The sequence below is a fragment of the Oncorhynchus mykiss genome, chromosome 3 (genome assembly GCF_013265735.2).
Source record: "Oncorhynchus mykiss isolate Arlee chromosome 3, USDA_OmykA_1.1, whole genome shotgun sequence".
In the NCBI taxonomy this organism is placed as follows: Eukaryota; Metazoa; Chordata; class Actinopteri; order Salmoniformes; family Salmonidae; genus Oncorhynchus; species Oncorhynchus mykiss.
In genome coordinates, this window is record NC_048567.1 from 77,826,951 (window position 1) to 77,852,723 (window position 25,773).

Below are 25,773 nucleotides of genomic sequence, written 5' to 3' on the forward strand. Positions count from 1 at the left end.
TTATCTGCTCATCCTCCCCTCATGCCATAGTCTGTACATCTCAATTGTCAGTAGTAACCACACATTTGTTTAAGCAAGTCAGCCATATCAGCTATGTTTTTTTTTTTAAAGGCAGTAAATGAGGCTGATTAAACTGTTTCGCTGCCAGACAAGGCTCCGCTAATAGCCAGGTGTAGCGGTGGTAAGGATTCACTACACAGTGTTGAATAGAAAGCTCTGCTGCTGGGACAGCTTTACGTCGGCCCTAACAGTTTGTGGGCACCGTTTGTCACCGTTATAAGTGCAATTAATGTCATGATTAGTGTTGTGTAGTGGATTTGCTGTCATAAATCCCCCCCCAAAAAAATGTGGGGGGAAATTGCCCCACCAACATTTACATGCTAAAATCGCTTTATGGGCCAGAAAAGATTGAATACACTGGCCATGCTCTCAATGCTCTGGCCATGCAGCATCCCGAGGCCCATGTTGTGTAGACACAGGTTAATAGATCGCATACTCTTGCTGCAGTTATGGTTTTATCCAGCAGAGGGAACCACATGCATTAACATTTCCCCTCAGTTTCAAAAGATGTCGCTGATGGACAATAATGGTAGCAATTGAGATCAGGTGTGCAGGTGATTTAAGTGCTATTGATGGTTAAAAGAGAGATTAGCTGACAAGAATCTGGTGGCCATTGTTGGTTGCAATAGACCCTATAGGTTTATGTAATAAATACAATTATGATTCAGTGAGTGTACCAGTGGAGTCTGCTGAGGGGAGAACGGCTCATAAAAATGTCCGGAACGGAGCAAATGGAATGGAATCGAACACCTGGAAACCATGTGTTTGATACAATTCCACTAGTCATTACCACGAGCCCATTCTCCCCAATTAAGATGTCACCAACCTCCTGTGGAGTGTACTGCAACTTCAGAATAGAAAAGTCTATTGAATGCAATATCCGTCTATCACACAGAGTGAGTCCATGCAACTTAATTGTGACTTCTTTTACTCATTAATAAAAATATGAAACACATGTAAAGAAATGAAATAATAGATCCCAGAAATGTTTCTCCTTTGCCAAGATAATCCATCCTCCTGACAGGTGTGGCATATCAAGAAGTTGATTAAACAACATGATCATTACACAGGTGCGCTTTGTGCTGGGGACAATAGAAAGCCGCTCTAAAATGTGCAGTTTTGTCACACAACACAATGCCACAGATGTCTCAAGTTTTGAGGGAGCGTGCAATTGGCATGCTGACTGCAGGAATGTCCAACAGAGCTGTAGTCAGAGAATTTAATGTAAATTTCTCTACCATAAGCCACCTCCAATGTAATTTTATGGAATTTGGCAGTACATCCAACCGGTTTCACAACTGCAGAACACGTGTAACCACGCTAGCCTAGGACCTCCACATTCGGCTTCTTCACCTGCGGGATCGTCTGAGGGGGTGCTGAGTAAAAGCCCTTTGTGGGCAAAAACTCACTCTGATTGTCTGGGTCTGGCTCTCCAGTGGGTGGGGCTATGCCCATTCCATGCCCATCCATGGCTGTGCCCTTGCCCGTCATGTGAAATCCATAGATCAGGGCCTACTGAATCTATTTCAATTGAATAATAATAATTGGAACTCGGTAACTCAGTAAAATCTTTGAAATTGTTGCATGTTGCATTTATATTGTTGCTCAGTTTACATTGCATACATAAATATATGTGTATTCTGTCAAAGATCTGAGCCATCAATTTTTTTTGCAGAGCATTAAAAAAAAATGTCTCTGATTTGGTTCTAGTGTGTGTACGCAATTCATTATCAGCCTGCCTTATTCTACATGCATGTCAGTTGTAGGTTTGAACCACCATAATATATATTTTCAACAGAGCACACAACGTTTGAGTGTATCCTACAGCAAGGAGTTGTTGTTGTCCAGACCCAGCTCAGCCATATCATCTATGAAGTTAGGGATGGACGGCGCTTGGCTCCATGTTGACATACCTGCCATAACCTTTGTCGGGTTGACTTTTGTCACGAATCGTGTCTACTACCAAGCACAATGAAGGCAGAGGAACACAACAGTAGGAGGTTAAGCATCATTTATTCCAAAATAGAAAAGCTCTAAGGCAAACAGAGAAAAGTCAACAGTAGATTTTTTTTTAAAAACACACAGAAAAAACAGCAGAGATGTGAGAGAGAGAGAGAGAGAGTGCAGCTGAGAGCCACCTGACCCTGAGCCAGAAACACTCTGTGGGGATCTAAATCTCATGTCAGTTTTTCCTGAATGACAGAAAATAGAAGCATAAGATTGGAAATATACAGTACATCAGTGCAGGTTTTCCCAACAATAAAAGGCCCTGAACTTTATGCAATAATATTAGATGGCGCATTTGGAAAACACAAAAAATAATTATAATAATTTTATAATAATAATAATAATAATAATAAAACGCTATCCCTAGATCAGCCACAGAACTCCAGTCCTTCTCAAGCTGAGGACCAATGAGATCAGAGGATCCCTACTGCTCTCTGCCTCTAATGCAATATGTATATGTACATAAATGAAATATTAAATGCATGCAACATAGCCATGTTTTTTTTTTAGACTGTGATTGCATCTGTACTGTATCTCTGTGTTGTGGATCTGTCTGCCTAAGTACCATAATGTCTATTTCAGTTCCTTGTGACCGTTGCGATAAGCGTAGTATACTGAATTGTGCACTTGAAAAGAGAGTGACATCTACAGAACTACTATAAATGTTTGTTTTTTTAAAATGACACACTTGCAAAACTGGACTTGTTTGCAGAAAATGAGGGTACTGCAAATCAAGTATATTTCTGAATTTCAATCCCAACTGCAATTGTCAATGTAACATATTACTATGCCACTCTACTGTAGTTTAGCTTCCGTTGCCTACTTTCCCTATAGCCCTATGTATTTACTTGGACAGTGACACTAAAATGTTTAATTTGACAGTGACAGTACAGAAAGTCTCCTTTTATTTGAGGCTATTTTCATACATATCTGTTTTACAGTTTAGAAATTGAATGCACTTCATGTATCTACAGACTCACAAAGATCATGCCCCCAACACATGCTAACTTCTTACCATTACCAGTAACAAGAGGTTAGCATTTTTTTGGTGGGGTATGACATTTATGCCCTTAGCTTTCCTCACTCATCATTATTCATGATTATGCGTAATCATGGTAGCATCCACATTAACGTAGCAGTGTTGATTTACAATAAAAGTGACTCCAAAATGACAATACACTATTCACCATGAATTTCTCTAGGTAGCCTAGTGGTTAGAGCGTTGGACTATTAAAACGAAAGATAGCAAGATCGAATCCCTGAGCAGACAAGGTAAAAAAATCTGTCATTCTACCCCCGAACAAGGCAGTTAACCCACTGTTCCTAGGCCGTCATTGAAAATAAGATTTTGTTCTTAACTCACTTGTCTAGTTAAACAGAAGTAAAAATCTATATATTTTTAAATAATTTCTATTGGGCACAATATAATCCGAAACACAAACAAAACAAACTGTAAATGCATCCAACAAGTTTCTAGAATCACAAGATTGATGCAGTCATTGTGTGCAAGGAATATGGGACCAAATACCACACTTTGTTTTACAAACTGTTAAAACACTATAAAGTTAATTTGTCCAAATAGTAATTCAAATGGAGGGGACTAGATACATAAAGTGCATTCATTTCTAAACTATAAAACAGATATGTATGAAAATTCCCTCTTATAAAAAAAATGGCTTTCTGTACTGTCTCCTCATATAAACATGTGATCTCAAATCCCAAAATGCTGGAGTACACTGAAGTGCCAAAGTAAAAGTTTTAGCTTCACTGTCCAAATAAAAAACGTAGGGGAGTGTAGCTTCTACTAGTCAGGCTTTCTGTGCTTTTCACTATAGTTATGTCTTTACAAAAAGAACATACCGGTAACTGCTAAAATAACGGAAACCCCAACTTAATAGGGTGTAGGGGCCAGAAGGAGCCGTCAGAACAGCTTCAATGTGCCGTTAAGTCGATTCTACAGGTGTCTGGAACTCTACTGGAGGGATGCAACACCATTCTGGAACTCTACTGGAGGGATGCAACACCATTCTGGAACTCTACTGGAGGGATGCAACACCATTCTGGAACTCTACTGGAGGGATGCAACACCATTCTGGAACTCTACTGGAGGGGGGCAAACACCATTCTGGAACTCTACTGGGGGGATGCAACACCATTCTGGAACTCTACTGGAGGGGGGCAAACACCATTCTGGAACTCTACTGGAGGGGGGCAAACACCATTCTGGAACTCTACTGGGGGGATGCAACACCATTCTGGAACTCTACTGGAGGGATGCAACACCATTCTGGAACTCTACTGGAGGAATGCAACACCATTCTGGAACTCTACTGGAGGAATGCAACACCATTCTGGAACTCTACTGGAGGAATGCAACACCATTCTGGAACTCTACTGGAGGGATGCAACACCATTCTGGAACTCTACTGGAGGGATGCAACACCATTCTGGAACTCTACTGGAGGGATGCAACACCATTCTGGAACTCTACTGGAGGGATGCAACACCATTCTGGAACTCTACTGGAGGGGGGCAAACACCATTCTGGAACTCTACTGGAGGGGGGCAAGCACCATTCTGGAACTCTACTGGAGGGGGGCAAACACCATTCTGGAACTCTACTGGAGGGGGGCAAACACCATTCTGGAACTCTACTGGAGGGGGGCAAACACCATTCTGGAACTCTACTGGAGGGGGGCAAACACCATTCTGGAACTCTACTGGAGGGGGGCAAACACCATTCTGGAACTCTACTGGAGGGGGGCAAACACCATTCTGGAACTCTACTGGAGGGGGGCAAACACCATTCTGGAACTCTACTGGAGGGATGCAACACCATTCTGGAACTCTACTGGAGGGATGCAACACCATTCTTTTACGAGACATTCCACCATTTGGTGTTCTATTGATGGTGGAAAACGCAATTTCAGGCATCGCTCCACAATCTCCCATAAGTGTTCAATTTGATAGAGATCTGGTAACTGAGACAAACACACACACACACACACTTTAAACCAGCCTGTTCTTCTTTGAGACCCCTCTTTCAAAGTCACGGAGACCTCTTCTAGCCATAATAAATCAGCAACTGGGCATTTTTAATACCTGACCCTAAGCAAGATGGGATGTTAATGTGTTAATTAAACTCCCGAACCAGACCCTGTGTAGAACCCCCTGGTTTAAATATACTTTGTATCCCTCATTTAGTGTTTCCATTATTTTGGCAGTTAACTGTAAATAAGGCCTTTTTCGGATCGTGTTAAAAACCATTTGACATAATCACATTTTTTTTTCTCATTTGTCATCAATATTTAGAAAACTTAATTGGACCCTGGAAAACAGGGCCACTAGTTTCAATAACAAAACCTTTGTACATAAACATTCCAAACAAAACAAGAGAACACCAAACAAAAAACATACTTCTCACGTTTGTATATAAAAATAAGCCTCTTTACTTTAAATTCTCCCAATGGGCTTTTTCTGGACCTATAGGGTCTTCCTGTACACCATGGGCTCTGCCTGTAAGCCAGTCCTAATCAGAGTGTGCACATGTAGTCAAACACAGGCATGCAAAGTGAACAAAACCCATTACAGATACAACTTGAAAGTGTTGGCATCCAACAAGAGATTATATTAAAAAAAATAAGAAATCATTCAACATTTAGTAACGGAGCTTCAGAGTGTGTTTAACACTTTATGATTTTTTTGTGTTGCTGCTTCCGTTCTCGGGCTTTTGGAAAATACAATGATATTATAGAGAAAAACACTGGCCTACACACGCAGATGGCTTGGTAAAAACGCTTTCTGAAATCGAACTCCTCACACACAAGACACTCCATTCATTAAAGGAACATCAGGAGTGATCCCGTATGTCCAGTGCTTGTGCTCTGTGCTCTGTGTAAACCGATCGAGCGAGCGTATACTTACATTGTGTACTTGCGATGCAATACCAGTCTATCTACAGTACATACATAATCTGAGCCATCCTATTTTTAGCAGAGCATCAAAAATGGCTCTGATTTGGTTCTAAGTGTGTGTTGCAATTCATTATCAGCCCGCCTTATTCATTATCAGCCCGCCTTATTCATTATCAGCCCGCCTTATTCATTATCAGCCCGCCTTATTCATTATCAGCCCGCCTTATTCATTATCAGCCCGCCTTATTCATTATCAGCCCGCCTTATTCATTATCAGCCCGCCTTATTCATTATCAGCCCGCCTTATTCATTATCAGCCCGCCTTATTCATTATCAGCCCGCCTTATTCATTATCAGCCCGCCTTAATCATTATCAGCCCACCTTAATCATTATCAGCCTACCTACATAATGGGTCAGTTGATGGTCTTAACCACCACACACACACATATACATATTAAAGTTTGTTTTAAAGTGTGTATGTCTTCGTGTTTGTGTGTGTGTATACAGTACATCTGTGTCCTACTGCAGGGAGTCGCTGTTGTCCAGGCCCAGCCCAGCCATGTCGTCATCATCGTCCTCGTCCCCGCTGTCTCCTGATTCGTCCTCGCTGTGCCCGCCCATCATCACCTGCTGCACGGCCAGCGTGGCACCGTCTGATGTCAGGCTCCGGAGACCCTCCACACTCATCATCACCGTGGTTCCTAGTGAACAGACGACCAGGAGAGGACGTCAGTGACATCACGTCAGTGACATCACAGATAGCGCTCATGTTTTTCTATAGTGTCTTATTTCCACACAAAGTGAGTCCCATTGTGAAATAAGTCGCTTTAACAAGAGAGCCTTGAATTTGCCTTGTGACTGAATTCTCCTTGTGGCTGAATTCTCCTTGTGGCTGAATTCTCCTTGTGGCTGAATTCTCCTTGTGGCTGAATTCTCCTTGTGGCCATCATTTCCATTACAGAACGCGCTTGCGCCTAGTTACCTTAAAAACAAGTATAGCCAACAGCTCTAGCAACTCTTGATACATAGCAGTGCTTATCCAATGAGTAGTGTAGCAAGTCAGTACTTGATCGACCTGGCCCGAGTATCCTGGAAGGATATTTGACCTCATCCCATCAGTAGAGGATGCCTGGTTATTCTTTATAAGTGCCTTCCTCACCATCTTAAATAAACATGCCAAATTCAAAGAAAAATGTAAAACCAGGAACAGATATAGACCTTGGATCACTCCAGACCTGTCTGCCCTTGACCAGCACAAAAACATCCTGTGGCGTTCTGCATTAGCATCGAATAGCCCCCATGATATGCAACTTTTCAGGGAAGTTAGGAACAAATATACACAGGCAGTTAGGAAAGCTAAGGCTAGCTTTTTCAAGCAGAAATTTGCATCCTGTAGCACAAACTCAAAAAAGTTATCGGACACTGTAAAGTCCATGGAGAATAAGAGCACCTCCTCCCAGCTGCCCAGTGCACTGAGGATATGAAACACTGACACCACCGATAAATCCACTATAATTGAGAATTTCAATAAGCATTTTTCTACGGCTGGCCATGCGTTCCACCTGTCTACCCTGGTCAACAGCACTGCACCCCCCACAGCAACTCGCCCAAGCCTTCCATTTCTCCTTCTCCCAAATCCAGATAGCCGATGTTCTGAAAGAGCTGCGAAATCTGGACCCCTACAAATCAGCCGGGCTAGATAATCTGGACCCTCTCTTTCTAAAATTATCTGCTGAAATTGTTACCCCTATTACTAGCCTGTTCAAACTGTCTTTCGAATCGTCTGAGATTCCCATAGATTGGAAAGCTTCCGCGGTCATCCCCCTCTTCAAAGGGGGAGACACTCTAGAGCTAAACTGCTACAGACCTATATCTATCCTACCCTGCCTTTCTAAGATCTTCGAAAGCCAAGTTAACAAACAGATTACCGACCATTTCGAATCCCATCGTACCTTCTCCGCTATGCAATCTTGGTTCAGCGCTGGTCATGGGTGCACCTCAGCCACACTCAAGGTCCTAAACTATATCATAACCGCCATCGATAAGAGACATTACTGTGCAGCCGTAATAAGGCTTTCGACTCTGGATAAGGCTTTCGACTCTGTCAATCACAACATACTTATTGTCAGACTCAACAGCCTTGGTTTCTGAAATGACTGCCTTGCCTGGTTCACCAACTACTTCTCAGATAGAGTTAAGTGAATCAAAACAGAGTGCCTGTTGTCCAGACCTCTGGCAGTCTCTATGGGGGTGCCACAGGGTTCAATTCTCGGGCCGACTCTTTTCTCTGTATACATCAATGATGTCACTCTTGTTGCTGGTGATTCTCCGATCCACCTCTACGCAGACGACACCATCCTGTATACTTCTGGCCCTTCTTTGGACACTGTGTTAGCTAACCTCCAGACGAGCTTCAATGCCATACAACTCTCCTTCCGTGGCATCTAACTGCTCTTAAACGCAAGTAAAACTAAATTCATGCTCATCAACCGATTGCTGCCCGCACCTGCCTGCCTGTCCAGCATCACTACTCTGGACGGTTCTGACTTAGAATATGTGGACAACCTAGATACCTAGGTGTCTGGTTAGACTGTAAACTCTCCTTCTAGACTCACATTAAACATCTCCAATCCAAAATGAAATCTAGAATCGGCTTCCTACTTCGCAACAAAGCATCCTTCACTCATGCTGCCAAACATACCCTCGTAAAACTTCATAAAGACTTTGGCGATGTCATTTACAAAATAGCCTGAAACACTCTACTCGGCAAATTGGATGCGGTCTATCACAGTGCCATCCGTTTTGTCGCCAAAGCCCCATATACTACCTACCACTGTGACCTGTATGCTTTCGTTGGATGGCCCTCGCGTCATACCCGTCGCCAAACCCACTGGCTTCAGGTCATCTACCAGTCTCTGATAGGTAAGGCCCCACCTTATCTCAGCTCACTGGTCACCATAGCAGCACACACCCGTAGCACGCGCTCCAGCAGGTATATCTCACTGGTCACCCCCAAAACCAATTCCTCCTTTGGCCACCTCTCCTTCCAGGTCTCTGCTGCCAATGACTGGAACGAACTGCAAAAATCACTAAAGCTGGAGACTCATATCTCCCTCACTAGCTTTAAGCACCAGCTGTTAAAGCAGCTCACAGATCACTGCACCTGTACATAGCCCATCTGTAAACAGCCCATCTATCTACCTACCTCATCCCCACACCGTATCTATTTATTTATCTTGCACCCCAGTATCTCTACTTGCACATCTACCATTCCAGTGTTTAATTGCTATATTGTAATTACTTCGCCACCATGGTCTATTTATTGCCTTACCTCCCTTATCCTACCTCATTTGCACTCACTGTATATAGACTTTTTCTACTGTATTATTGATTGTATGTTTGTTTATTCCATGTGTAACTCTGTGTTGTTGTTTGTGTCACACTGCTTTGCTTTATTCTTGGCCAGGTCGCAGTTGCAAATGAGAACTTGTTCTCAACTAGCCTACCTGGTTAAATAAAGGTGAAATAATATATTATTTTTTTAAAGTACCATCTGGCATCTGGACCTGTTGTTGGGTCATCCCCGTGGCGATGGAGTCAGGCCAGAAGCGCTGTAGCGGCCTGTTCGGAGGAGGTTTCTTCTTGGTTTTGGGTGTCTCCGAAGAGCTGGCGTCCAGCATGGGCTGCAGGATTCGCCTCCGCGCATTTATGAACCTGAGAGAGAAGGAAGAAAGGTTGGACCAATCACGAGAGGGGAAACAAGGGGGTTTGGACCAATAACTAAACTTTATTGGATTGGTTCACGCTAGGAGAGCTCGTTCTTTATAGTATTTCATAGTCTTAGGTGATAGTTCATGGTAGTGTGGCATGGGTTCATGTAATTCACCAGTTGTTGACTTGGAGGAGGCTCAGGTTAGTTTGGGTAGCGATCTGCTTCTTCTCATCCTCTGTGGGGTAGGGGTGCTATAGAAATAAGACAAAAGTCATTCAATTAAAGCCATTAAAATAAGTAATTAAAAGGAAAAATCCACCCAAAACCACAAATTAAATGTGTTAAATAACAATATTAACAATATTTTTTGCGAACAAAATGTTTAATTTTGCCGTCATAATAAGGTTGGTAGCAACAGGGAAAAATATTTGTGGAAATCTGTTGCAGCTCAAATCCACAATGAAATGCTCTCTCTATGGGCTGGCCAGCTGGCTAGCTACACACAATAATAGCAAAGAACATATCAGCATGTAACGTTGCTCACAGAGTGGAGTCTGACATTTTCAAAGGCAGAAATACTTTTGAGGAGATGGGAAACGTTGCACATGCTACGTCAATGGGTCGGCGTGTGCAATCTGGACCATTCTGGGACAAAAAGCAATCTCCTTCACAGAGTGAATGGGAGTCTATTGGACGCTGGCTCAAAACCCAAATATTAGCACAAATTTCATCAACAAGTACAACTTTACATTTTTTTGCTGAGATAATTAACTTGCTATCTGTAGTATCATGTAGCTTTGGAATCGTAACATTATGTACTTTCGACATTTGACTTTGAGAAGGAATTGTGTGGCGATTAGCTTGGCAACCGCGTGACGCAGCATGACAACGTGAACGCAATTGGTCGACAGTCTGCTGGGTGGGGCATTATTTGTTCCTTCCTTCATTGGATTACTATCTCTTTTCTATAATATCTCTGGCAACGGTACCATGCAATGCAACCAGGACTGAAGAGGCAGACAAAGGAGAAATGTGCTTAAATGACACATTTCTCGAGGTAGGAGTATCGTAAAAATACGATCATAGGCTCATACGAGAGAAGACATCCTCCAGAGTTATGACATCGGCCAGTATTGAAATCTGACATGTATGATAGACGTTTTCGCCATCTAAAAGTCATATTCCAGGGTAGTGAGAGAGACTTTATCAAAATACTACGTCATACTGGCTGGGTTTCTGCCTGCTTAAAAAAACTCCAATAACTCAAGCTACAAATTAAAACATGAAATGACCCAGGGAATAGATAGAACATCACTCAGAGATGTACAAAAACAATATAACATTCAAAATGGATGGACCTTTCTTTTAAGTAGTGTTTTCATCTTGCACTGCAAGCCAAGCCAATCAAATCCCAGAATCGTTCCAGGTTGTAAACCTATAGAGTGTGCCTGTGTTCTACTCACCCCGATGTGCTGGAAGAGCCAGGAGCGCATGACGTTGGTGGCTTGTTTGGGAAGAACGCCACGCTTGTTCTTGGGTGAGCTGTCGTCGTGGTTGAAGAAACTCAGGTCCTGGTTGAGCTGCAGCTGGAGCTGAAGAAAGTAACGGTTAGGTTTCCATATTCTTGATAGCGTGTGGGGGGGGGGCTGTTCAGCTTGGCGGGGACTGTTCAGCGGGGCACCGTGGGGGGGGCTGTTCAGCGTGGGGGGGGGGGGGCTGTTCAGCGTGGGGGGGGGGGGCTGTTCAGCTGGGCGGGGGCTGTTCAGCGGGGCACCGTGGGGGGGCTGTTCAGGGGATGTTCAGCGCAGCAGCGGGGGGGAGCTGTTCAGCGCGGCAGCGTTGGGGGGTTGTTCAACGGGGCAGCGTCGGGGGGGGGGGGGGGGGGGGGGGCTGTTCAGCGCGGCAGCGTGGGGAGGGGGGCTGTTCAGCGCGGCAGCGTTGTTCAGAAGGCAGTCAATGTTAGCATCCAGATGTGTGTGTCTTACCTGTGTGTTCTGGATGCGTATGGTCTGGGGCGAGAGGGTCTGTGACACCACCTGGCCCTGTGAGTTGACTACTGTGACTGGTTGGTAGACTGTGCCACCTGGAGGAAACACAAGGACCCAACAATGCTTTCAGAGTAGTCCTTATTTATTTTCATAAACTGCTGGTACAGAAACAGACAGCTGTACGCTGAGGGCCGGTTTCCGGCACACAGATTAAGCCTCACTCGTCCTGGACTCTCCATTGAAATGTAATCCAGGACTAAACTTAATCTGTGGTTGGGAAACCGCCACTGTGATTCTTATTGAGGTGAGGGTTGGCGTCTGAGGCTCTACCTGTGGTTGTTGTATGCCAGGGTGACATACCTGCTATAACCTGTGTGGGGTTGACTGTTGTCACGGTGACGTTGCCTTGCTGCAGGGCCGATGCTGGCACCACAATCCCCTGGGGACTGAGGGTTCCTGTGAAAGAGCTGGACGTCTGCACGACACACACACATACACAGGTTAAATGGAGTCTTCATGGGTCAATATATAGCATCATGTGTGTATATAATAGGCAAGGTGTGATCTATGTTTTACAGATTCAGGGTGTGTGTAGCAGTATACAAGGGTGTGTGTATAGCAGTATACACGGGTGTGCGTATAGCAGCATACAAGGGTGTGCGTATTGCAGTATACAAGGGTGTGTGTATTGCAGTATACAAGGGTGTGCGTATTGCAGTATACAAGGGTGTGTGTATTGCAGTATACAAGGGTGTGTGTATTGCAGTATAGAAGGGTGTGTGTATTGCAGTATATAAGGGTGTGTGTATTGCAGTATACACGGGTGTGTGTATTGCAGTATATAAGGGTGTGCGTATTGCAGTATACAAGGGTGTGTGTATTGCAGTATACAAGGGTGTGTGTATTGCAGTATACAAGGGTGTGTGTATTGCAGTATATAACGGTGTGCGTATTGTGGATTCATAATGGGTGTGTATGACGACAGCAAAATATATCTGTATGGCAGGGTGTGTGTACCTGGATCTTGGTGGGGGAGAAACCCTGTCCAGATGAGTAGGGGCTGCCAGGTTCTCCACTCAGCAGCGTCTCGCTGTTCATCTTGGTCTTGAGGCAGGAGATGTAGCGGCTGCAGAAGTCCTTACACAGGTCGCTGACCTTCTCCAGCTCCAGCAGGTGGATCCGCAGCACCTGGATGGCCTTCACCATCTAGGGGGTCAAAGGTCAGGGAGAGGAGTTATGAGAGGCCAGGACGTTTTCATTGAAAATGGCATGTGCATAGTAGGCTGTTATAGTAAATTCACCATTTATTCCACTGGTAGATACTTTAGTATACGGCTGTTGTAACGTTTATATGTGGCCAACCGGCTTCATCAAACAGAGCCAATGAAACAGTAGCTCACTTCCCACGAGTCATTTGCTAAAAATGTACGAATCACTAGAGGTCATTGTGATGGAAAATCATTCAAAGAATATTAACAGCAAATGAGGGAGGTCACCAGATTGTCGAGATCAGGGTCCTCACTGAAGAAGGCTTTGCCCTCTTTCTCCTGGCTTCGGACAAAGTTCTCAATGTCCACGTCGAAGCTGGCTGACGTGACACAGTCTGAGCCCTGTGTCGACTGCTCACATTTCTCAAAGAGCAGGGCCAGGAGAGGGAACAAGGGATGCCTGCAACAACACACATAGACACAGGAAGAGACGTCACTAAATTGCCATAATTTACTTTTATGTTACATGTGGTAGTGTTTACTCCATATTTTCGTTAGTAGGGCACATGAGCCCCGACAACATCTACGACTGACAGCAGCAGCATTTCCTTTTCGAAAGTAATTGAGGTGGGTGTTGACCAAAGTTTTGTCAGGGGGCCAACAGAGTCAGGGGGTGTACCGGTATATGGAAGCCTTATCTACATCCATGGGGGTCTGGGGCTCAGTGGGGGTTGGACTGGAGGCTGCATCCAAACCCTCGTCACCATCCACCTGCTCCGACCCCAGCATCTGGAGAGAAACGGGAGCGAGGGAGATGAGATAAAAACAGAATGAGGAGCAATAGTAGTGGTTAGGTAACGCTCAGAACCATGCCTCAACAACTACTAAATAAGCCGCGAGAAGGATTGGTCTTGCTGGCATTGGTAATAGGTTGGAGGACTGTTTTCTCAGTACACAATGGAAGGAAATAGCCTTCCTAAATTATTCTCAAATGGGTGAATGATACAGAGGTTGTCAGTATCTCTTTGGACGGGAGTAGAATAGAAAGATGAGTTGTGGCATATCATGTTTATCCATTACCGATAGGTGCACCAAGCTTGTCTTTGAGCGAATCAATTCAGACACCTTCACGTGCTCCTCCGCTCATAGTTTCACACTGCCTACCAGCAGCTAGCCAGGCTCGCTTCTAAGAACATAAATCCCATCTTCAGCCATGTGATTGAACCAACAATGGCTTTGATTGAGAGCAAATGTGCTAAAAAAAATACTTGTTTGCTAGAGCAGGAAAACCTCAAGTTAGTCACATTGATATGTCCTCACCATTTTCTCAAATCAAAATAAAATCTTATTTGTCACATGCGCCAAATACAACAGGTGTGAAATGCTTACTTACAAGCCCTTAACCAACAATGCAGTTAAGAAATTAGAGTTAAGAAAATATTGAATAAATAAACTAATGTAAAAATTTTACATTTTAAAGTAACAATAACGAGGCTATTTACAGGGGGTACCAGTACAGAGTCAATGTGCGGGGGTACAGGTTAGTCAAGGTCATTTGTACATGTAGGTAGGGGTGAAGTGACTATGCATAGATAATAAACAGGTTAGTTGAGGTAATTGAGGTCATATGTACATGTAGGTAGAGGTGAAGTGACTATGCATAGATAATAAACAGGTTAGTTGAGGTAATTGAGGTCATATGTACATGTAGGTAGGGGTAAAGTGACTATGCATAGATAATAAACAGGTTAGTTGAGGTAATTGAGGTCATATGTACATGTAGGTAGGGGTAAAGTGACTATGCATAGATAATAAACAGGTTAGTTGAGGTAATTGAGGTCATATGTACATGTAGGTAGGGGTAAAGTGACTATGCATAGATAATAAACAGGTTAGTTGAGGTAATTGAGGTCATATGTACATGTAGGTAGGGGTAAAGTGACTATGCATAGATAATAAACAGGTTAGTTGAGGTAATTGAGGTCATATGTACATGTAGGTAGGGGTAAAGTGACTATGCATAGATAATAAACAGTGAGTAGCAGCAGTGTGAAAACAAAGGGGGGAGGGGTCCATGCAAATAGTCCAGGTGGCCATTTGATTAATTGTTCAGCAGCCTTATCGCTTGGGGTAGAAGCTGCTCATCTGTAGTTGTGGCAATACATTCTAAATACATAGTAATAAATCATTTCAGGAATTACAATATACCCAAAAACATTCTGCAGGTAAAAATGACAGTAGTTCTACTTTTTTTTTTTTTTTTTTACATTGATGATGGCTAAAAAAATATTCCCAAACTTCAAATAAGCAACTCAAGAACTTCAAATCTTCCCTTACACCCACGCTCGTGGTTTAAGTAGGCCGCAAAGCTGAGCCTCAGACTAAATTTGTCCTCCTGACCCACCTGCTGCTCTCCCTCCAGGTACTTGTCTATGGAATCCGACTGGGCAGCCATCATGTTGGCGGACCTAGAAAAACACATAGGTCCACACACTGTTGAGAATTAAAAAAGGCTATTATAGTATAAATTACTCTTCATGATAAATGGAGATTATTTGAAAACAGGACAAGTTACAAAAACTGACATTTGTATTTGGTAAACAATATTGGACTAATACTGCACTAAGGAGAAGGGTTGAGGTAAATTGCAAAACTACAGTGAAAATCTATTGAATTGTTTTTCCCTCTTTGAAAGACCAAGTGCTATAAATATTTGACCCTTATTGTAGTCTAAACCATAGAAATAAAGAATGTTTTTAATGGCCTAAACACGATTACATTCCACTTTTACACTTTATTAATTGACCATGTTTATGAATAGAACATGGCAATGCTGGATTGCTCTGACAGAGATGATCTACTCCCTGTAGTGCAATAACATACACGACAATGCAGCTACCTATTTGACTGTAAGGTATTCGTCAAAACGAGAATGAAACATGCATGTATATTTACATATAAAAGGCTTAGGAAACAAAGGCTATGAGGGGAGAACTAAATGTTATGTAGTTTATACGCTTGCATTCGAAATGTACAGCTTTGTGCACGTCTTTGACTTACGCTCGTGTGCAAGGATACGACAACGGTGCGAATCATACATGTCTTATCGTGAAACCAGGTTAATGTCCACGGTCCTAACTGATGGCACACACCCACCATGTTAAAACCCGACTGCTGCCATTTCTCGCAGCAACAAAGCCAACTAGTAGAGCTTCTTGGTGGTTTAGCAATAGCAAGCAATTATTGGATTAGCTTTCAATCATATGAAGGAAAAGCTGTCGGAGTGAGACAATTCAGTGAAGTAAAAATTCAGTTTCAGAGAACTTTAAACTACATTTATTGCGAATGTTTACTTGTTCAAGACAAGGTCGCTAAACAAAATAGCTAACGTTAGTTGCTTTCGTAAATAAACCAGCTATCTAGCTAGTTAGCTTACTAGCTAATAAATAGAAAATTGTTCCTTTTGCCCACTAAATTAGGCGATAACAGCCTCAAATGTGTACTAAATGTAATATGCATTAACTCTCTTCATGGCCGCAACACCAAGTGAAGAGTCCTTGTTTTAAAACGTTAGTTTGCAATGGTGAAGTTAAGCAGAAGCGCCATATTTACAGCGGTGTCTGAGACGGATCAGCTGCCGCTTTCACAGGTAGCTGCGCGAAAATACAGTAACATGACAAAATGCTGCTGGATTAAAGTGCATATAAAGTGCGTATTTCATCCCATATGCATTGACATTGTATTAAAATATTATTGCTATTCGTAAATGTATTTATAAATATTAGTTTCTAATTTTAGTTCGAAAAATCTTGCCCACATCAATCAATCAAGCAAGGGACAGCTGCCTATCCCTCCCCTGTGCCACTCGCGATTCAACTGGAAGAGGGTACACTGGCTGGGGCCTTGCTTCTAGCTGTCGCCCTTGCTTTTTCAGAATCCTTCTTTCCCACCCCCCTCCTCTCCCTAAAACGCCGACATTTTTTTTTTCCTCGAGTAATTTCCATCTTCCTTGGCTCCGGCCATCTATTCAATGCTACATGAACTCCACTGGCCTCCCCACCTCCCGAGCTTTTGCCCTAAGCATTATTCTGTGCGGCCCAGATTGGTTTGATTGATAGGGAACGGAAAAAAGAAGATTTTGAGTGACAGCTTACCTGAGTGCCAATCTTCGTCACACTGACAAGCGGCTGCAGCAATCGGGATCCGCAGTTGTCGTGCTGCGTCATCGCGCATGGTCACGCAGGATATTTGTCTCATGAATATTTATAGAGACGGGGAGGAGATGTGACGTCCGGTGTGCCTTGTTCTCGCCCCAAATCTAGGCATTTTTTTTGGTTTTATTGAACCTTTATTTCACTAGGCAAGTCAGTTAAGAACACATTCTTATTTACAATGACGGCCTATCTTGCTGGTTGAATGCTTGGCAAAATATAAGCCACTGCTGCGCTTTACTCTAGGTCAATGCAAAATGAAAAGCCTGTTATAATGAAAGTAATTAACTTGACATTGTGACTTTTACAAGGAGCCTTATCCTCCTCCCACATCAGTGGGTAATGTATTATTACAGACAAAGAAGATCCATTCTCAGATGTGCAATGTTGTGATTGTACTGCTGTGATAATTAGGTCAACGGGATGTGTACTGAACGATCAGAGTCAAAAATCGGGAGTCGTTAAAATAGAACGGAGATTAAAAATATTTGCATATTCAGCATTATTCAAATGACCCCGACGCAGAACCCGGCAAAGAACCAATGTTAAATATTTTCCCCTTATAAAAACGAGAGAAAAACCTCAAACAATACAAAATATCTCAACGCCTCAGATCCATTTTGTGTAGTTTAATATAATAGATTTATTTTAACAGAATTACAAGCACATCTTAGGGACCATAAAGTACATGGCAAAATCATTATTCTTCTAAAAAAAAAAAAAAAAGACATGGGGTGGTCAGCGGGATCAGAGACATGCTGCCTGGGGACATGGGGTGGTCAGCGGGATCAGAGACATGCTGCCTGGGGACATGGGGTGGTCAGCGGGATCAGAGACATGCTGTCTGGGGACATGGGGTCTCAGTGTCTGGGGGAGGGTCTACCGGAGGAGGGCTGGGGCAGACGGTACTTGGCCATCTCCAGGTCCAGGTCTGCAAAGGTGTAGTGGTTGTAGTTGTGGTGCTGGAGGTTCTTATAAGTGCTGTTGTCGAATGGCTCGGGGGCTGGCTCTGGAGGTGCAGCTGAAGTGGGTAGAACACAGATACGGGTATAAGACACAGCACAGGCATAAGGGTATCCTGACTGACCTGGAGTTAGGCTAAATAAAACCAGAACCCAAAGGTAGAAATAGGCGGTTTGCGAATTGGTGAGTTGCATTTGGTTTTAGTGTTATTCGGAGCCCCGGAAACTGTCCATTTTTTTTTGCAGAAAACCATTCTCATAAGGAATAGAACATATGTTTTAAAAGTATAAATCACTAGCCACAAAAAGTGATGCCCATACATGACACAACATTTACTTATCTTAAAAATGTCTTTAAAAAAAAAGTGCATTTAAATATTCACCCATTTGACAAAAGTAATTTATGGTGGGGCATGTTCTAGTGTTAAGGATGTATCCCCACCTATAGAGCCTGGAGATAGGCTGATGTGAATGGCCTTAGCATCCATTGTCTACAGCACAACCTTCTGGGAAGGAAGGGGAGAATGAGGATAGCAAAAGGGCACTAACAGCCAATTAGAAAACTAAACTGGCATACAAATATAACTTTGGCAGAAGCATGAATGAGACATTGTCAATTGGGCAGCATGTAAAAAATAAATGTATTATCCTTGAAGTAGGATTATTCTTGACCATATCAAATAAGGTTTTATACACAAGTTGGAATTTTTAACAAAAAAAACATGACAAAATTGGACAATACCCAGACCATTACTCAAATACTACTGCAATATTGTAAGCTGACTTGTTGGGGGCAACTCGCCTATTTGAAACGGTAGGCTTAAAAAAAAAAAAAAGGGTTAACAGGTCCAAATCCAATCACACTGAAATAAGTTAGGTGATGGTCATACACAAAATGACACCTTCCACCTCATGTGCATATACAGACATCTTCATTAATTGACAGCATGCATATCCACACAAGTCCAGAGTAAAAGAGAGAAAGTGGGAGAAAGAAGTGAAAGGAGACCAATGAGTGATCACTCCCAGCTTCAGTTCTTCAAGCTGGAGTCAAGGGTGGGAGGCTGGTTCACTGTAACGTTACCATTAGCATGTACAGTACACCTTAGCATTAGCATGTACAAGTACGCCTTAGCATTTAGCATGTACACCATCGCATACAATCCAGAATCCGAATACATATGTGTCAATGGACATGAGAGAATAATATATACCAAATACAGTAAATAAAATCAAAACACCCTGGGAGTAGAGATGGATAAAGAAAGAAAGGAAGGAGAGACATATGGACAGAGAGCAGGAGCGCCCCACCTGGGAGATCAACGAGTCATAAGAGTGAGGGGAGGAAACAGTGCATGATTAGTTTAGGTTTTTGTCTTTGTGAAGATTCTAATGTGAGCCAGTCAAATACCATGCATCGCAGTGTCCTCCAAAACATTCACAGTATGAACCTCTCGAGGCAAAGTGCAGGCAAGGTATTAAAAAGGCAAAGCTTTTGTAAATAAAATTATGCAAATACAGACCCAAAGTCCCAACTGGGAACCCTCAGTATATAACAAGAGTTAAATTGCAAGGCAAGCAGGCAGGGCTAAGGTGAAAAGCATACCACTCAAACATGCGTCTCACACTTGGCTGAAGTAGCTAAAGTATCACGTTGTGTGAAATGAGTATACTTTCACTTAAATTTGCCTTACACATTATGAATGGCAATACAGATAGCTACAGTCAATTAAATGGCCCCCAAAAAATTTAGAAGCTACAGCTAAAGCCAAACCACTCATGTGATTTACAACGTATTAACATTTAACCCTATGTGTTATGAAGGACATTTTAAAGAAATATGGCCATCTGTGGTTGGAAAAGTTCACAGAGGAGAGAAAGAGTAGGATTTAGACGAGGTGTTGTGTATACCCTCTGAGGTCTCATTCGGTTCTGCCTCAGCCAGGGCCTCTGCAATCAGCTCCTCTCCTGCGGCTCCAGCCATTACAGGGGCGTTGTCTATCAGCTCCTCTCCTGCGGCTTCAGCCATTACAGGGGCGTTGTCTACCAGCACCTCTGCTGCGGCTTCAACTGGGGCAGCTTTAGCAACAGCCGGTGCATCTTCCGCCGTAGGTTCAACAGGTGTTTCAGCAGCAATTTCTACAGGGGCAGCTTCAGATGCTTCTTCTGCCGCTTCCGGTACAACTTTTGGAGTGACTTCTGGTGCAGCGGTGACTTCTGGAGGCGTCACTTCAACCTCTGGAGCAGCTTCTGCAAAAATCTCTTTGGGTACACTAGCGATCTCAGGGGCAGAATCTACTAGCTCCTCAAAACTTTTAGCAGGGGCAGTTTCAGGGCTAACCTCCAGGGTATCTTTCGCTGGGGCGGCTTCCAGGACAAAGGTGGGGTCAACCAGCTCAGCACTTGCAATTTCTGGAGCGGCCGCTTGAACTTCTTTGGTGACTTCTGGTGCTGCTTCGGCTACAACTTCTGGTGCTGCTTCGGCTACAACTTCTGGTGCTGCTTCGGCTACAACTTCTGGTGCTGCTTCGGCTACAACTTCTGGTGCTTCTTCCTTGACAGTTTCAGGAACTGCGTTTAGAGTCGGCGCAGGTGTAGCTTCTTGCACAGCTTTAGCAGTGGCCACAAGGATGGCATCAGACGGCGCTGCCACCTCCTCAGCGTCGCTGGCCAAAGCCACTGCTTCCTTTTCTGAGTCTTTCTTTTTTTCTGCTTGGATTTCTGGTTTTGCCTTTGATTTCACTTCGGACATCTCATCATCAGAGTCGGTGTCAGAGTCAGAGGAGTCGGAGTCAGAATCACTGGATGAGGATTCAACGGCTGGGGCTCCAGGTTCAGTGGAGGCTGCAGCATCAGCTAAAGGTGGATCGGCAGAGGCTGAAACTGGAATGTCTACTGGCACGGGAGCTTCATCACTGGTAGCAATGACAGGCTCAGCAACTGGGGGAGCAGCATCCGTGACTTTGGTGGCGGCGTCAATTACAGGTTGAACAGAATCGACGATGGGAGCAGCAATGTCAGCGACTGGAGCAGGTTCGGCGACAGCCTCCGCAACTGAAGGAGCCTCTGCCACGACTGCTTCAACTGGGGCGGCTTCACTGGCAACAGTCTCAGCAACTGGAGCAGCTTCTGCAACAGCGTCAGCGACTACTGCGGCCTTGGCAGCTGGTGTAGTGGATTCTACTACTGGTGTCTCTGGTGCTGCGGCCTCCTCTGTGACAAGGGATGTGACCTCTGCAACACTCTCAGAAGCAGGGGCAGACTTAGCCACCTCTATGACTGGAGCGGCCACATCTACAGCAGGACTAGCAGTTTCTTCAGCCACAGCAGTTTCAGCAGGCATAGCGTCAGCATGGCTTGCAGAAGTGGAAGAGGTAGCTGGTTCTGCAGCTGCGGCTACTATTGTTTCAGCAGTGACGGAGCTAGCCACTGATTCAATTTCACCTAGAGCCTGTGCTGGGGAAAGTCCTGAGGCTGAAAGCTTAACGGGGAAGGCAACCGTGGTGTTGTAGGCTTGTAGTGCAGCCCCCTCTTCTGAGGCCTCTAGGGATTAAGAAATGGTAAATGGAATAAATTACACCAAAAAAATGTAAGAGTATATAGCCTAATCAGTATGTTCCTCACAACCAGGAGGCTCGTCTCCAAATAAAACCACCTATTCCAAACACAACACAGAAAACTCCTGACACCAAAGCTACTGTGAAACTAGTTTAACCATTGTAAAATTACATTCTTTAGATTCTTATTACATCCCTGTTAGGGATTTTAGGGATATTAACAGTTAAATCAGCGAGCTGCTAAAAATACATTTTGACCGGTTAATGCTTATCGGTCTATAAGTTAATTTCCATTTTTTGTAGGATGAAATTGGTGCGCATGTATTTTCATTAGTCGTCACGCATCTTATTTATTTAGTTTGAGGAGCATAATAGCCTACCACCTGTCAGACAGCGCCAGAGTAGCTCCTCACTGGAGTGAAACATGCTTTTGAAAGCCCAATCATTGCCCAACAAATACAATTTCAAAATGCAACCGCGTGTTAAAAACTGATTGACAAATAGTGCCTTTTTTTAAAAAATCGTGTCCATCTCAACTCGTAACTAAAGCGCGCCTCCCATTTGCCATCAGAGTGCATTAGCTATAGTCAACGATAGCATGCCTATCTGCGTATCACCCACCACTTTGCAATGTAAGCTTGAGGCAGGAACTGTCTGAAAGCTTTACTTCAAATAATGAGTCGTCTTACCTTGGAAAAGAAGCCCTGAGAAAAATCCATCCATAGAAACTGTTTTATAAAGACTTCCTGATGCCATTAACCAGCATTTCTCTCCTGATCTGGTTCATATGCACTTTCTTCCGTTGTCCAGAAGCCGAAGGCACAATCCTAATCATATTAGCAACCCATCCTAATTGTTGTTGTAGATTCTAACAGATAAATTAATCTGTCACAACTACTAACATTAGGTTTAGAAGGGTGTTTTCCAGCAAATTGCATTTTGGCAAATGTTTGAAAATTACTTTTCATTAGCTGCTTCATTACAGGAGCTGCATGTTCAATACTAGACTATAGCTTTTTGACTGTTAGACGACAGGCTTGCTATTGTTGCATGTTTCCAATTAAGCTCTTAATGAAAAATGTCTGGTCCTTGTATGCATGCATAGTATCAGAGAAGAGACGAAGCGAGATCTTTAACTCTAGCCCAAAACAAGCCCAATGCGTTTCTGTGTCACCTGCCTTCCAGCCTCGGGACGACTACTATTGTTAGGGCGGAGAAATAAGAATCTGGTCATTATATAGAGATATCTTATAGTATTTTCTGTTGGTCACATCATTTTACTGTTTGGGGGGGGAAAAAAAGTGTGTTTGTTAACCAGATTAATGCATCCTTCATCCCGGTTCCAGTGCAATCAAGCAAATGTTTAAAAAGAGAAGTAGAATTGGCTTTAGGAAATGGTCATGGTTTATCTGTAAGATTCCGGGATGTGGTTGTATTGGCACATCAGGGAGATACTCCAAGTGTGGGCTATACCTGAGAGAGAAATTGCGTGATTGTTACCTAGGGGAGAATAAAAAGGACCTAGAATAGAACATATTAACGTAAATGAATTAAAAAATAAAATAGCCGCACTCTTAATTGTAGCCGTTGCCTTAACAGCTTTCTTTGGCTCCCCAGCCTTGGTGCAGAATGCCGCGGCAGAGGAGCTCCTCAAAAGGCCCCAGCTCTCTTTCTGGAGAACCTAAACAGAAAGAAATACATACCATTGTTTTATGTTGTAAATTCAGCATTCATTAGCCTAGCCCTGCGTTCCAGTCTGTTTATGCCCACTTGCCAGCTCCTTCTGGAATTGTCTACCAAACGTTTCAAGCTTAACAATGAGACCAGGAGAAGCTCATTTTGACTTAACGTTATTCAATAACAAGGTAACCTAAATATCTAGCTTAAATCTTATGAGCACGATGAAGCATAGTCTCAAAAAATGAGATGTAGAGGATGGTAAATACAGCTACCAGTCCTGCTCCTCCGGTCAACAGGACAGAAGGACGCTAGCTAATGTTAAAAGAAAACGGTTACGATACGTTGATTACTGTACAAACCAATCAACTAACGAAAAGGTTCTTTGTAAAATAATCGAAATGACAACTGAAGAAAAACATGTTTAGACAATAAACAACGAATAGTACCTTGAGAGACCCCAGTCGTCCTAGCCGAAGTAAGGAGGTCGCCATTTTGGTGCTCCGTTTTTTATTTTCCGTGGGGAAACACAACAATTATATTGCTCTGTAAGCTCCTCCCCAGGCACGCACATTTGGACGGAAGTGTCTGGGAACGAAATTAGTTCCTCTTTGAAAGGGTGATAAAAATAGCATTTACCACTTCAGTGGATTTTAACAATTGTTTCATTTGTGCCATAGTAAAAAGTATATACTCCATATGTTAATTCTCATAATAGAAAGGTAGTTAACCATTTAGAATTCTGATATCCTTTTTAATTGTTTACTTCACCTTTATTAAACCAGGTAGGCCAGTTAAGAACACGTTCTCATTTACAACTGCGACCTGCCCAAGATAAAGCAAAGCAGTGCGACACAAACAACAACACAGAGTTACACATGGAATAAACAAACGTACAGTCAATAACAATAGAAAAAAAATCTATATACAGTGTGGGCATATGAAGTAAGATTAGGGAGGTAAGGCAATAAATAGGCCGTAGTGGCCAAGTAATTACAATTTAGCAATCAAACACTGGAGTGATAGATGTGCAGAAGATGAATGTGCAAGTAGAGATACTGGGGTGCAAAGGAGCAAAAAAATAAATAACAATATGGGGATGAGGTAGTTGGATTGGCTATTTACAGATGGGCTATGTACAGGTGCAATGATCTGTGAGCTGCTCTGAAAGCTGATGCTTAAGTTAGTGAGGGAGATATGAGTCGCCAGCTTCAGTGATTTTTGCAATTCGTTCCAGTCATTGGCAGTAGAGAACTGGGAAGGAAAGGCAGCCAAAGGAGGAATTGGCTTTGGGGGTGACCAGTGAAATATACCTGCTGGAGTGCATGCTATGGGTGGGTGCTGCTATGGTGACCAGTGAGCTGAGATAAGGTGGGGCTTTACCTTGCAGAGACTTATAGATGACCGGGAGCCAGTGGGTTTGGCGACGAATATGAAGCGAGGGCCAGCCAACGAGAGCATACAGGTCGCAGTGGTGGGTAGTTTATGGGGCTTTGGTGACAAAACGGATGGCACTGTGATAGACAGCATCCAATTTGCTGAGTAGAGTGTTTCAGGCTATTTTGTAATTGACATCGCCGAAGTCAAGGATCGGTAGGATAGTCAGTTTTACGTGGGTGTTTAGCAGCATAAGTGAAGGATGCTTTGTTAAGGAATAGGAAGCCGATTCTAGATTTAATCTTGGATTGGAGATGCTTAATGTGAGTCTGGAAGGAAAGTTCAGTCTAACCAGACACCTAGGTATTTGTAATTGTCCACATATTCTAAGTCAGAACCGTACAGAGTAGTGATGCTGGACGGGCAGGCAGTTGTGGGCAGCAATCGGTTGCTGCATTTAGTTTTACTTAGATTTAAGAGCAGTTAGAGGCCACAGAAGGAGTGTTGTATGGCATTGAAGCTCGTCTTGAGGTTTGTTAGCAGTGTCCAAAGAAGGGCCAGAAGTATACAGAATGGTGTCATCTGCGTAGAGGTGGATCAGAGAATCACCAGCAGCAATACCCTTACCAGCTGGTCATTTGAATCAATATTTTATTAAACACATACAGTGGGGCAAAAAAAGTATTTAGTCAGCCACCAATTGTGAAAGTTCTCCCACTTAAAAAGATGAGAGGCCTGTAATTTTCATCATAGGTACACTTCAACTATAACAGACAAAGTGAGGGGAAAAAATGGGTCAAAATTCAACCAACTTATTGTGGGAAGCTTGTGAAAGGCTACCCGACACGTTTTAAGGCAATGCTACCAATTACTAATTGAGTGTGTGAACTTCTGACCCACTGGGAATGTGATGAAAGAAACAAAAGCTGAAATAACTCACTCTCTCCTATTATTCTGAGATTTCACATTCTTAAAATAAAAGTGGTGGTCCTAACTGACCAAAGACAGGGAATTTTGTACTAGGATTAAATGACAGAAATTGTGAAAAACTGAGTATGTATTTGGCTAAGGTGTATATGTAAACTTCTGACTTCAACTG

The 25,773-nt window shown here is 43.2% G+C and overlaps 2 protein-coding genes across 11 annotated transcripts; both read right to left on the reverse strand.

The window, feature by feature from the left end:
• Window positions 1–5,496: 5,496 nt before the first annotated feature.
• On the reverse strand, window positions 5,497–17,122 carry pknox1.1 (pbx/knotted 1 homeobox 1.1). 6 transcript variants are annotated; one of them, XM_036975255.1, is made up of 11 exons: window positions 17,045–17,122; window positions 15,295–15,358; window positions 13,570–13,679; window positions 13,179–13,350; window positions 12,700–12,888; window positions 12,013–12,157; window positions 11,680–11,777; window positions 11,158–11,286; window positions 9,869–9,945; window positions 9,533–9,696; window positions 5,497–6,683 (listed from the first exon to the last, which is right to left on the reverse strand). In XM_036975255.1, the coding sequence occupies exons 2-11, from the start codon at window positions 15,346–15,348 to the stop codon at window positions 6,502–6,504; spliced, it is 1,320 nt and encodes a 439-aa protein (XP_036831150.1). In that variant the 5' UTR covers window positions 15,349–15,358; window positions 17,045–17,122; the 3' UTR covers window positions 5,497–6,501. The 6 variants fall into 6 exon arrangements, with proteins under 6 accessions (XP_036831150.1, XP_036831147.1, XP_036831148.1 ...); XM_036975252.1 differs by having other exon boundaries at window positions 15,295–15,383; window positions 17,045–17,096; XM_036975253.1 differs by lacking the exon at window positions 17,045–17,122 and adding an exon at window positions 16,708–17,020.
• A 593-nt stretch (window positions 17,123–17,715) lies between these two features.
• LOC110520626 (calphotin) lies at window positions 17,716–23,892 on the reverse strand. Of its 5 annotated transcripts, none has more exons than XM_036975258.1 (5): window positions 23,747–23,892; window positions 23,193–23,301; window positions 21,405–21,606; window positions 19,975–21,368; window positions 17,716–18,122 (listed from the first exon to the last, which is right to left on the reverse strand). In XM_036975258.1, exons 1-5 carry the CDS (start codon window positions 23,789–23,791, stop codon window positions 17,962–17,964), a joined length of 1,911 nt encoding a protein of 636 aa, XP_036831153.1. In that variant the 5' UTR covers window positions 23,792–23,892; the 3' UTR covers window positions 17,716–17,961. The 5 variants fall into 5 exon arrangements, with proteins under 5 accessions (XP_036831153.1, XP_036831152.1, XP_021453705.2 ...); XM_036975257.1 differs by having other exon boundaries at window positions 17,716–17,897; window positions 17,939–18,122; window positions 19,975–21,606; XM_036975259.1 differs by adding an exon at window positions 18,506–18,569 and having other exon boundaries at window positions 17,950–18,122; window positions 19,975–21,606.
• Window positions 23,893–25,773: the final 1,881 nt, after the last annotated feature.